This window comes from Balaenoptera physalus (genome assembly GCF_965194825.1).
Source record: "Balaenoptera physalus genome assembly, chromosome: 8".
Lineage (NCBI taxonomy): Eukaryota > Metazoa > Chordata > Mammalia > Artiodactyla > Balaenopteridae > Balaenoptera > Balaenoptera physalus.
Window position 1 is genome coordinate 118,078,432 of NC_138887.1, and position 13,296 is coordinate 118,091,727.

General features: G+C 51.8%; 1 protein-coding gene across 5 annotated transcripts in view; it reads left to right on the forward strand.

The window, feature by feature from the left end:
• ZNF775 (zinc finger protein 775) overlaps nt 1-13,296 on the forward strand; it is a 31,897-nt gene that overhangs the window by 12,685 nt on the left and 5,916 nt on the right. For 3 of the 5 annotated variants that reach the window (XM_082473338.1, XM_082473340.1, XM_082473339.1), the window contains one exon: nt 4,739-7,086. In XM_082473338.1, the coding sequence (XP_082329464.1) occupies nt 4,739-6,264 (1,526 nt within the window). In that variant the 3' untranslated portion in view covers nt 6,265-7,086. Of the gene's footprint in view, nt 1-2,214; nt 2,271-4,738; nt 7,087-13,296 lie in introns of those variants that run through there. The other 2 variants (XM_082473341.1, XR_014266941.1) reach the window with 2 other exon arrangements.

A 13,296-nucleotide genomic window follows, 5' to 3' on the forward strand; every position in this document is an offset into this window, starting at 1 on the left:
TTCAACTGCTGCATAGTATTCCACATTATGAAGGGAGTGAAACTTTTATTAGACTATTATTGATGGGTAATTAGGTTGTTTCCCCCTTTCTCCTAATTACAGATAGCACTTCAGTGAATATACTTAGACGTTCCTCTTTGGACTCATATGTATTTCTTAGGATAAACACCTGGAGTGAAATTGCTGGGTGGAAGAGGCGGAAGATTGTACACATTTATAATTTTAATAAGCACTGTCAGGTCGTCCTCAGAGAGTCTGAATTCGTTTAGGCCCCCAGCATATCCATGTTGTACTTACCCTCCTATGTAATTTCCATGTGTATTGTGAAGTCGGGGTATTATCAACCTCTTCAATATTTGCTGCTGTGATGGGTGAAAAGATGCTACACTGTTATTTTGCACTTTGCTGATTACTAGCGAGGGTGCACCTCTTTTCTTCCTGTCTATAGGAGTCCTTTATATACTCTGGATGTTAATCCTTGGTCTGGTCTGTCATATATCTGCACATATGTTCTCCTAGACGTGTGCTGTCCAGTAGGTGGCCAATAGCCACATATGGTTATTTAAATTTAAATTTAGATTTAAATTAATTTAAATTTAAAAAAGTAAGTTCAGTTCTTCAGTGGTACTAGCCACATTCCAAGTGCTCTGTAACCACCTGTGGCTAGAGGCCGCATGTATCAGAGAGCTCGGATGTAAAATGTTTTCACTCTGTGGAAAGCTCTGTTGGAAAAGGCTGCCCCGCACGATCATTTCTAGTTCGCTCATATGCAGTATCCTTTGTCGTACAGGGGTTTTAAATTTAGTTTTTATGTTTTGCAACCTGTTTAAGAAGATTATCAATTACCTCTAGATTCTAAACAAATTCTCCTAATTCTTCTAATACTGTATTTGCTTCTTGTAAACCAGCACTTAAATCCATCTGGAACTGATTTTCATAAACAGTATGAACTACAAATCTAACTTGAATATTTTTCCCAAATGGAGAGTTAGTTGGTCCTAAATTGATGAATAGGCCAGCCTTTCAGTGTTGACTTGGAATGCTACCTTGTATCGCATATCAAACTTTTCTGTTCTTTTGATGTATCTGTCAGTTATGTGTATTCTACACTTTTAATGATTGTTTTTAGCTTTTTTTTTTTTTTTTTTGGTGGGAGGGACTCTCACAGCCTCACCTCACCTGGCTCACTATGGGACGGCCCCGTCAATACAACTGCATCAGTCAAGACTTTTATTAAATGGACTTTATTTTTTAGAGCAGTATTAGGTTTACAGAGAAAATGTGCAGAAAGGACAAAGACTGCCCTATACCCTTCTCTACAGTTTCTCCTTTTATTAACATTTTGCATTAGAACGGTGCAATTTTTACAATAGATTAAACTTTATTAACACATTTGTATAAATAAAGTCCATAGTTTGAATTAGGGTCCACTCTTTGTGTTGTACATTCTGTGGACAGATGCTTAATGTCCTGTACCTACCATTACAGTATCAGGCAGAGGAGTTTCACTGCCCTAAAAATCCCCTGTGCTCTGCCTACTCGTCGCTTTCCCCCTGACCCTTCAACCCCTGGCAACCACTGATCTTTTTACTGTCTCCACAGTTTTGCCTTTTCCAGAATGTCATATAGTTGGAATCATACAGTGTGTAGCCTTTTCAGATTGGCTTCTTTCACTTAGTCATATGCATTTACGTTTCCTCCATGTCGTTTCATGACTTGAGATCTCATGTCTCTTTATCACTGAATAATACTCCATTGTATGGTGTACCACTGTTTATCCATGCACCCAATGAAGGACATCGCTTGGATGCTTCCACGTTTTGACTGTTATCAATAAAGCTGCTATAAACATCTGTGCGCAGGTTTTTGTGTGAACATAAGTTTTCAATTCCTTTGGGTGAATACATAGGAGAGTGATTTGTTGGATTGTATGGTAAGAGTATCTTCAGTTTTGTAAGAAACAGACAAACTGTCTTCCAAAGTGGCCTTCCTTAACATTTTGCATTCCCACCAGCAATGAATGAGAGAGTTCCTGTTGCTGCACAGCCCTGTCAGCGTTTGGTGTTGTCGTGTTTTGGATTTTAGCCATTCTAATGGGTGTGTGGTGATAGTATTTTAGCTTTTAATGTTGCATAAGCCAAATTCTTCCTTGCTCATTTTTAGAATTCCTGGGTGATTTACACACATAGTAAATGTTATAATTTACTTAATTAGGATTACACTGAACTGAAACATTTCGGAATGGAGAGCTTCTTATCTAGGAATATGAGGTACCTGTTCTTTTATTTACATTTTATCCCTTCAGTAAAGTTTAATAGTTTTCTTTATGTTTTGCTTGTATATTAGGTATACTTACAGTTACTTTATTGCCATTCTAAAAAGTTATGAATTTTAATGTTTTTTATCTGGCAGTTTTGTTGAAACTTTTATTTCTAAAACTTCATCAGTGGATTCTCATGCACATTCTAGGTTAATAATTATCAGCAAATGACAGTTCTCTCCTCCTTTCCAATATTTATATATATCTTTCTTTTTTCACCTTGTTCCTAACTTGAATAGGCTTCTAATCTTTTGCCTTCAGTTATAACATTTGCTGCAGTTTCTAATACAGCTCCTTTGTCAACCTAAGAAAATTTCCTTATGTTCCTAGTTTGCTAAGAGCTTCCTTCCTTCCTTTTGTCTTTCCCCCTCCCTCCTTTCCCTTTTCCTTCTCTCCCTCCAGAAATGATGTTGCGTTTGATCATGGGACTTTTTCACATCTATTGAGATAGTATAAGGCTTCTAATGTTTAAAAGGTTAATGTCATGAACTGTGTTGAGTCATCTTCGCTTTCCTGGAGAAGATCCAGCAAAGCCAGGATAGGTTGTTCTCTTAGCACTGCCAAACTTGCTTTGCCAGTGTTTTTGCTTGTTTGTTTTTTGCATCTACTTTCAAAGAACGATAAACCTATAATTTCCTGCCTACCCCACCCTTGTCTTATTCTGGGTCATGTTAACATGTAAGCTTCCCCCCTCCCCCTGCCCTAGTCATGGTCACAGTTTATGTAAGCTGGGAATAGTCCTTCCCGTGAAGTTTTAGTAGAACCTCTTTGTACGGTTCAGGGGCTTGTTACCCATTTCCGAGGTTGAACTTTAGCTTTCTTTTCAGTCTCTTCTAATTGTTTCTATAGACATGGCTTCTACCTTTTCTTGAGTCTGTTTTGTTAATTTATTTTTCTTGCAAAATCATCCATTTTACATAGATTTTTCAAATTGATATAATGTCTATACATGGTATTTTGGGATTTATCAGAATCCTTTTTATATCTTTGTGTTCCCTTTATCCTATCATCTCTGCTTTTGTCTTTATTAATTCCTTCCTCTTACTTCCTTGGGGTTTACTTTGTTGTCTTTTTAATATTGGCAGCGGTTTTTTTTTTTTTTTCGGCTGTGTTGGGTCTTGTTGCTGTGTGCGTGCTTTCTCTAGTTGCAGTGAGCGGGGGCTACTCTTTGTTGCGGTGCGCAGGCTTCTCACTGTGGTGGCTTCTCTTGTTGAGGAGCACGGGCTCTAGGCGCTCCAGCTTCAGTAGTTGTGGCTCGCAGGCTCTAGAGCACAGGCTCAGCAGTTGTGGTGTGTGGGCTTAGTTGCTCCGCGGCGTGTGGACTCGTCCCGGACCAGGGATTGAACCCGTGTCCCCTGCGTTGGCAGGTGGATTGGCAACTGTTGTTTAGAGTTTCTCTTCTTTGTTCACAACTGTTTCATTTATTTTTTATTGAACATAAACTTTTTCTTGAAGTATAACACAGAAAAGTGCACAGGTCGCGGGCTGTATAAATTCTCCAAGTGAACACGCCCATGTAACCAGCACCCGGATCCAGAAGGAGAACGTTGCCAGAGCCGCAGAAGTGCCCCAGGCCCCCTTCCAACCACAGTGCCCTCTATCAGGGGGCCGTTACCCTTCTAACTCATCCATTAGTTGGCAGCTTTTGACCTACGTATAAATGGAATCAGTCTGTATGCAGTGTCTATAGCAAACCTTTTCCATCATGGCTTATGTCCATGAGCCCGGAAGCAAAGCGCCCTTCTGACCTGAGCACAGTGTAAGGGGTGGGTTAGCAGCAGAGTGTGCTGCTGGTGTGTGGGATTCGTTTAGTACAAGGACGAGGCAACACCTATTCTGGGCGCTGAGACCTTTCTGGCCTTTCTTGTGCATGGTTTTGTTGAAGAAAGGTGAGGCTGCCAAGAAGGTAAGGTGCTCACGCACCACGGCTGCTGCCCCGGAGAGGCCTGGCAGGGATGCGGGGCTTGGCTGCCCAACCCCTGGGGGGGGACTGGACGTGCACTCGTCCAGCAAGTGTCCTGCACGTCCATCCCCTTAGGAAGAGAAGGAAAGTTTTGAAACTTGGCCACTTTCTGCTTGCTTCCTGGGCCGGAAGACTTCCCTGGATTGGCTTCTTTACCTTCTCTGCATCCCCTGGGCCTCAGGGTGGAGGAGGCGGGCGGCGGGGTCGTTGGCACAGCAACGCTCACTTATCGTTTCTTTCTTGTCTTTTTTCTTTGCCTTCCTGCACACCCCAATCCCCCCTTTATTGTCCTTTCCACCCTCCCTCCTCTCATCTTCCTTCTGCATCCTTTTCTCCCGCCCTATTTTCTGCCAAGCTCTGCCCTCCTGACGCTTCTTCCCTCCCTCCCGCCCTTTCCCTCCACCCCACGGAACACCAAATGACTCTCCCCGTCTCTCTCCCTTTGCCTCCGGCAGGAGATGTGCTGGTCATGAAGATCAAGCAAGAGAAGACAGAATGGCTGCTGCAGACGCTGGGGCCACAGGCCGCGCTTTGCCAGAAGGATAAGGAGAACATTTTCCAGCAGCGTCGGAGCCTCCCGCCATGCCAGACCGTGGGGAAGCCTCGAGCCTGGGGGGGACAGGAGGAGACTGGGGGTCCAAGGTGGGGCCCTCCCCTTGAGCAGGACGGCGGGCCGGCAGGCCGGGCTCCGGGGGTGACCGCCAGCCCCCTGAGCCCCGCTCTTTCTGCCGGCGAGGGTCACTTCGTGTGCCCGGACTGCGGGAAGAGGTTCAGCTGGTGGTCGTCCTTGAAGATCCACCAGCGCACCCACACCGGCGAGAAGCCTTACCCGTGCGGCAAGTGTGGCAAGAGCTTCAGCCAGAAGCCCAACCTGGCGCGCCACCAGCGGCACCACACGGGCGAGCGGCCCTTCTGCTGCCCCGAGTGCGCTCGGCGCTTTAGCCAGAAGCAGCACCTGCTCAAGCACCAGAAGACCCACTCCCGGCCCGCCAGCCACCCGTGCCCCGAGTGCGAGCGCTGCTTCCGCCACCAGGTGGGCCTCCGCATCCACCAGCGCGCGCACGCCCGGGACCGCCAGGGCGCCCGCGCCGGGCTGCAGGCGCTGCTCCGGGACGCCACGGCCCATCGGGGCTGTCGCCCGCGACCGGGGCCCCGGCGGGGGCGCCCAGAGTGGGCCTGGCTGGGGCTCTGCCAGAGCTGGTGGCGCCAGCCCGGGGCCCGGACCGCCGCCCCCGCCGAGCCGCGCCAGTTCATCTGCAACGAGTGCGGCAAGAGCTTCTCGTGGTGGTCGTCGCTGAACATCCACCAGCGCATCCACACCGGCGAGCGGCCCTACCCGTGCCCCGAGTGCGGGCGCCGCTTCAGCCAGAAGCCCAACCTGACGCGCCACCTGCGCAACCACACGGGCGAGCGGCCGCACCCCTGCGCGCACTGCGGCCGCAGCTTCCGCCAGAAGCAGCACCTGCTCAAGCACCAGCGCACGCACCTGCCCGGCGCCCCGGCTGCGCCGCGCCCCAGCCGCGCCGCGCTGCGGGCCCACCAGCAAGCCCACGCCGCCGCCACCGAGCCGCCCGCCCAGGGCGCCCCCGGCCTGTTGCCGCCGCCGCCGCCGCCGCACGGCCCCTCGCCGGCCCGGGGGCCCGGGGATGTGCCGTGGGGCCGGGCGCGGGCGGGCGGGCCGGACGAGCCGCGCCAGTTCATCTGCAACGAGTGCGGCAAGAGCTTCTCGTGGTGGTCGGCGCTCACCATCCACCAGCGCATCCACACGGGCGAGCGGCCCTACCCGTGCCCCGAGTGCGGGCGCCGCTTCAGCCAGAAGCCGAACCTGACGCGCCACCGGCGCAACCACACGGGCGAGCGGCCCTACCTATGTGCCTCCTGCGGCCGCGGCTTCAGCCAGAAGCAGCACCTGCTCAAGCACCAGCGCGTTCACCGGGGCGCCCTGGCGCCCACCCCCAGCGCCAAGGGAGCGGCGCTCTAGGGGGCCTGGACCCAAGCAGACCCATGGGCGGGGTGGGATGCTTGCGTGGTGCGTGTGGGGAATGACCAGGAATGGTGGCTTTTAGAACCCCAGGGGGTGAGACCCTATCACAAGGTGCTTTCTTCAAGGCTCTCATACCTGAGAACAGAATTCCACAAGCATCCCAAAACGGGGGCCGGGAAAAGTCCCGGGAAGGGCTGAGGGAGGAGGTAAGATCAGACATTCTCATCCTGGAGCCTGGATGTGTCTGTGATGGTTGAGGCCCGTCTGTGTCCTTCCTCGGAGGTGGGACCGCAGCCCTCGGGCACTGAGTGCGGGGGCTGTCGACGGCCCTGGGCGAGGCTCCCTGGGTGAGATGGCGCAGGTCTGGACTGGTCAGCTGTGGCGCCAGCCAGCCGCGCTCAGCTGCCCAGGGGCGTCCCTGTGGGGGAAGTCTCAACAGACTGAGTGATACCCAGATGGGAGCTGGGGCTGGGGAGGGGCACGTCTATGCCCGTGCGAGACCAGTGCCCAGCACTTAATGGCTATTCAAGACATGTTGTTGGAAGGAGGGAATGGTTTGATGGTCCTCAACACTGAGTGCCCCGCTGCCCAGGGTGCTGTGGTGGCCGGCTTGACCCTAGGACTGGTGTGTGTGTGTGTGTGTGATGGTCAGGGGCTGGGACTCGGGGGGCGGGGGTGGTCTCAGCTGGGGTTTGGTACCTTGGGGAGGGACCTGCAGCAGGAGAGCAGCGAATGTGCTGCTCTGACTCGGTGGGCACTGCCCGGGGGATCCTTATCAACGCCGGTGTTGCAGAAGAGAGAAATGAAGGATTGACTGTCTCCTGTGGTCTCCTTTCTAAGCCACCCTTCCTGTTCTCTGGGTCCTTGTGTGCTTGGAGGGATCCATTTGCCCCAGGACGAGGGCAAGGAGCTTTGGCCATGAGCGTAGCCAGTCCCCATGGCCAGTTCTTGCTGGGGGTGGAGGGCAGTATTCTCTTCCCCTGTTCCCTCTCCAAGACAATTTGATCACTTCCCACATACCCCCCTTGACCTCTAGCCCCTCAGAAGTCACTCCTCATACCCTTCCAAAAGCAGGGTCGGCTGGGGCGCTAGTGCTAGCAGAAGAGCCCAGGGCTCTAGCCCGTCTGTAGCCTTGGACCATGTTCTTCCCACAGGAGGGGAGGGGATTGCAGAGGGGGTGGGTATTGGGGTACCAGGGTTGGATAACTGGGAAGTGGGAGGAAAAAGGGGAATCCTAGGGTGATTCTGTAGGAGGAGAAACTGTGCCTTCCTGCCTCCAGGGGCCCGCCTGGTTCTCCCTTGAACTCAGAGAAGTGTTATCTTCTCCAGGAGCTGTGCTGTCACCCTGGCTTCCGCTCACCCCTCTTCTCAGGTTTTGTTTAATCCCTTTCATCTGGCAGGAGCTCTAAGTGTTGTAGCATCACAAAAAGACATATGGAGGTGATCCAGCTTAGCTGGGTAACACAAGTCTGGCGGTGGTTAATGTTCAGCCACGGCCGCTGACTCGTGGTCCAGGCCTCCAGGTCACAAACCATGCTGTGTGAAAGCTCACGAATGGGTGAGGTGTGCCCGTCTGGGAGTTCAGGTCTGAGGACCAGCCGGGGGCCAAATCAGAAGGGTTTTCCTAAGCACGCTCTCTGACCCAGCCCTAGGTGCTCCCCTGTCTCCCTGCAATGCACTGCCCCTCTCCTGCAGCTCCTCCCCCAGCCTGCCCTGCTCAGGGAAGCAAAATGCTTGGGATCTCATCAAAACCCACTTTAATGATGGGGTATTTGCTTCCTCAAATTCTGAGGCCAACTCGAGCAAGCCCTGCTCCTCCAGGAAACATCCCAGAGGTACCTTGTCTGCATTAGAGCCCTGTTGAACCAGGTTCCTGAGGGGCAGGGCAGGCAGATACTGAAGAGGTCAGCTGAGCAGAAGTTTCCATACAATAGAAAGTGTTATCGTTCCCAAATGGCCTGTGTTTAATGATCAGATCAATCAAGCAGCTGCACTGGTAAGACTTGGGGTTAATGAGGTCTGATTGCAGCTCCCCTCTCCCACCAAAGTCATGAGAATGAACACCTGTTCACTGACCCCAGGTGACCTACCTCTTCAAAAATGGGTGCTTTGGGTCACAATGGGGACAAGGCCAAGTCCGTCAGAGTGAAGAATTACCGAGGTGCACGTCCCATTGACCAGGTTGGGATGGCAGGGTGGCACGGCAATGATTTACTAAACAAGCCTCCGGCGTGCCAGGCACTGTGTCAGACCTCAGGGACGCTGTGATGAATAAATAAGCCATTGTCTTGGTCGGCTCGGGCCAGCGTATCGCCACCACAGGCTGGGAGCTTTAATGACAGGCATGCAGTTCTCACAGTCCGGGAGGCTGGTAGTCCAAGAGCAAGGTGCTGGCAGATTCTTTTCCTGGTGAGGGCACGGTTCCTGGCTTGCAGACTGGCTTGCAGACGACCACCTTTTCTCGGTGTTTTCACATGGTGGGAGGGCGGGAAGGAGTGGGGGAGAAGTAAAAGAGAGAGAGAGAAAGGACCTGGTCTCCCTCTTCTTAGACACTGATCTCACCAGGCGAACCTCACTCTCACGACTTCATTTAAACCTAATTCTTAATTGCCTCCCAAAGGCTCCATCTCCAGATGCCACCACATTGAGGGTAGGGCTTCAACATATGAATTTGCGGGGACACAATGCAGTCCCTAGCAGTCACAGACCCTGCCCTTGAGGAGCTCCTGGGCCTTCGTGGAAACTCATTTTGATACACAGCTTAGAACAATCTATACGGTCAACTCTTCAACAAATCGTTCTCAGCTCCAGCTCTGTCAGCAAAGCATTCTTATTCACCATCTCACCTCGAGTTAGGACCTGGGCAGGGCAGTGATATAGGGGAGGGGGAGGGGGACGGTGGGACTAGTCCAGCGGGTCACGTTGCAAGTGGATGGCAGGTCCCAGGTCTCCTGTTAGCCTAAACCTCTTCCGCTGTCACGATGGCAGTCTTCTCCGAGGGAGGCCTGGCATTGTCAACTTCAATTTTAATTCCCTTTCATTTAAAAATAAACTAGGTCAGAGAAAATTTAGGAAAAGACACGCCATAAAAATCAAAGACAAGAAGGTCAGACCTATCCTTGTGGTTTACAGTTCAAAATGTTCCGGAGCATGCTGAGATGAAAGACTTGCGTGGGGGAACGGAAAACAGCCATGAGTAAATAAACCAAGATCTTAAAAGACTTATTTATAGCCTGTCCACAGCCAGGTAAGTTCCTGTCTGCGGTGGGGACCCAGGGCCAAGCTTGCAACACACCAGATGAGCTTGGTGGGGCTGGAGTTCCAGGAACTGCCCTCGTCACCCTTGTGTCCTTTGTTAGGAGCAGCCTGGCAGCTAAGACAAATAACTTAGGTACCGGGAAAATACTCGTCCTTGGCAAGGAACGTGAGCTTCGAGTCAGCTGGCCAGGTGGCAGCCTGCTCGGGAGGGTGTTGTTCCCGGCTGCCCAGCCCCAGGGAGCTGCGGGGAGAGGTGCCCTGACCAGGGGAGAGAGGGGGACCAGCAGGGACTTCGTAGAGAGCGCCTGGCAGGAGTAGGGGCTGCTGCCGAGACCTTTGCTTTTTCTTTATAAAGTAATTTGGGTTTGGTAAAGAACTATCCTTGACCTTTGGCAAGAGGAGGAGTGTTGTGGCCGAAGATAGTATGTTTTCACATATCACTGCTCTTACTAGATCCTAGCGGAGGGAGGGACATGAATGGGTCCCCATGGGCTGACCTCTGGATTAAAAAGAGAATGGTGTCTCCCGGGTCACTCAGATCTGGAGGGGGAGGTACCCTAGAGCAGCACCGTCCAGGGGAACTTTCTGTGATGATGAAACGTTCTGTATCTGTGCTGCCCAAAACCATGGCCACCAGCCACGTGTGGCTGTCGAGCCCTTAACTGTCGCGGGTGAGGCTGAGGACCTGAACTTTCAATTTTATTTGATTTTAATTAATTTAAATTTAAAAAGCCACACGTAGCTATTGGACAGTAAAGCCCTGGGAATAATGCTCCTATTGAGAAGAAGTAGAAATGTTTTCTCTCACCCCTGCCCCTCACCCCAATCTAGAAAGAGCTTTCTTTCGACGTTGGGAATAGTGGGTAGAGTCAGTTCTGGGGCTAAATTCTGGCTTTACCATGTAAGCTGCGGGACCTTGGGCAAGGGACCTATGTAAGGCATGTAGTGTAGTACCTGGCACACAGCAGGCAATAAATGATAGCTGTGGTCATTTTAAAAATAACCTCCCCGTGTGACTACTTGCACGGCATTTATGGCAATGGAAGTTGTACCATGGAAGAAGAAGAAAAGGATTTTCCCCAAACAGAGCTCAGTCGCCATAGAAATTAACTGGTATCAAGCACACTGCAAGCTTAGAGGCTGAACTGATGTCCTAGGTCACATCTTGGGTTTTAACTTCAAGGAAAAAGAACTTTGAAGCAGATGTGAACTCGTGCCCAGAGCCCCACATCACCATCCAGGTCTCGCAGTGCCTCCCAGCCCTCAGAGCCATGTCTGGGGCCCCTGATCCCTTACATTACATCGGCACACCTGCTGGCCGAGGGGCCACCTTTTCCCTCCACCACTCTTAGGTGGAATCTGCAGACGTGCATTCATTCATTCAGCAGATATTGACCGAAGGCCTATGATATGCTGGGCACTTGGGATACAGAGACGCTGAAAACGCAGTCCCTGTCCTTTGAAGCTCAGGACCTGGTGGGAAAACAAAAGTGAGCTAAATCCCTATTTGAAGTCAGCACAGGTGCCTTAGGGAGGGATGTTAGGGATCACTGTCTAATCTGGGGAGACAGGAGGAGCTGGTGGGGGACAGCATGGTCACCTAGCTGAGTGCAGAGGCCCTGGGGATGCAGCCCAGAGCCGGGGGAGCCAGAGGATGACCAGGCTGATCTCTGCGAGGGACCACGCGGGTCCAGAAGAGTACCTGGGGATCGTTTGTCCAGCCGGTGTACCCTGGAGGTCGGGGAGGGAATACAGGGCCCTGGGCAGGACTCAGCTGAGCTGCACATGCCTCTTCCCAGAGTGAGGTCACGGGCCAGCTGTTGTTGGCTGTGAGAAGCCCAGGCCTTTGTTAGGGGCCGGAGTGCAGCTGTCACATGAGCCTTGTGGAGTGGTGGGGCTCGCCATGCCAGCCTCTGGCCCTGCCCGTGCGAAGAAGCACGGCTGCATTTGCAGAATGTTTCCACGCTTCCATTCTATCGTGCTCACCACAGCACGTGAAAACGGAAGGGGAGATGCGTGTGGGAGTGTATGTGTATGAAACCAGAGAAACGAAGTGACTCAGCAGAAGTCACACACACAGAGGCAGAGCAGGGGATAGAGGCCTCCCAGAGCCCTTGGCATTCCCACTGAGAGAGATGAGTTATAGGTGGTGTCGTCTGCTTCCCCCTCCCCCTGTCCCCAGCTGTGTTCCTTTCTATGTTGGCACAGGTTACCTAGAAAATGCTGCTAAAAATGTAGGTGACATCCTCAGGTATATTATTGATTTTGCCTTTGAAAAAATCTGGTCATTTACTAAGTGTCCCCATTTCTCCTGCAGCCTGCGGGAGGGATGAAAGCTGGTCCCTCTGGCAGGTGACAACTTTTGCAACAGGAGCTGGAGAGCTGGGAGGCATGGCTCTCCACAGGCCCCGGGGCGGAGTGTGGGCATGGGTTATCATTAGTGGTTAGGGGGTCTTTTCGTCAATGCCAGGGGAGCGCCCTGGGGTAAAACATCTATCCTGGTGGATTCATTTCTTTGGGCTTCCCAGAATTCCCTCCCTGTTGCCTCTATTTGAAATACCAATCTCCTTGGGATGTCTCACTCATGAAGCTCCACATACCTCGGTGAGGGGCTACAGGAGCAGCATGGATGGGGGTAGGGGTGGGGGTGGGTCCTTGAGAGGCTGAGAGTGACCCAGGGTGGACCTGCTGGGATGCACTGGTCCACGGGGCGTGCTGTGAAAGCTGGTAGGCCTGACCTTCAGGTCTGGTGTCGGGAGAAAGGGATTGGTTTTACTCCCAGGGTTTGACCCCACCTGGAATTCATTTCCCAGGCTCTGAAAGGCACACTGGGCGCCTGCAGAGTTGCAGGAGGGACCTCCTGAGGCTGGGAGGCCTGTGTCTGCTAGAGCCCCTCATCAGGGATAATGCCACCCTAACAGCCACATCCACTGTCTGCCGTAAGGAGCCCTGCCTGGACCTTCCGGAATCCCAGCTGCTTCATCCACCTGGCAGCTACAGAGGGCCGGGGAGGAAAAGGCTAGCTGATGTTCCTCTAGCACTTTTAATTTAAAAAATCCTTTTCCTTCTCCAGCTTCAGTTTCTTTGTCTATAAAATGTAAATTTGGAGGCGTTTTCTCACTCTGGATGAGACGATTACTTCTCATCCCGGTCCGCACACCGTTTCTGTTTGCAGGTCGAGATACCGGAGTGATACCAGGGAGAGTGAGCTGGGCCTACCTTTCCACTGAGCTCTGCCACTTAGAGCTGTGGGTCGCAGGGGAGTAGGGAGGGTAGGGGAGCCGCTCTGTGTTTCAATTTTATTTTACTTTCCCATCTGTGAAATGGGATAATAATACCTGTATAACTTAGACGGCACGTGATTATTGGAAGCCTCCTGCGAGATAATATATGACAAAGGACATTGTAATAAGAGAAGTAATATATAAGTAAGGGGTATTATTAAATGACATTTGGAAACGAATTCAGCCCCGCCCTGTCCTCGCCAGCTGGTTCCCCTGGGTGTTATAAATGGCTCTTTCACAGGATATCTTTGTCTTGACTATGATGGGCTCACTTCTGAAAAGGACTGGACCGTAGGGGTGTAAGTGTCTCCTCTATTCCCCCATCCATCCTAATAGCATAACCCGAGCCATATGGTAGGGTGGGCTCTGTCTCCCACCCATGAAACCCCTGCTCAGAAAGGCTGTGCCGGGGGCGTTCCTGCGTTCACCCCCTTCTCTCTCTTGCAAGGAAACGCTCTGTCCCTCCAGCGCCCCCAGACCCAGTTTC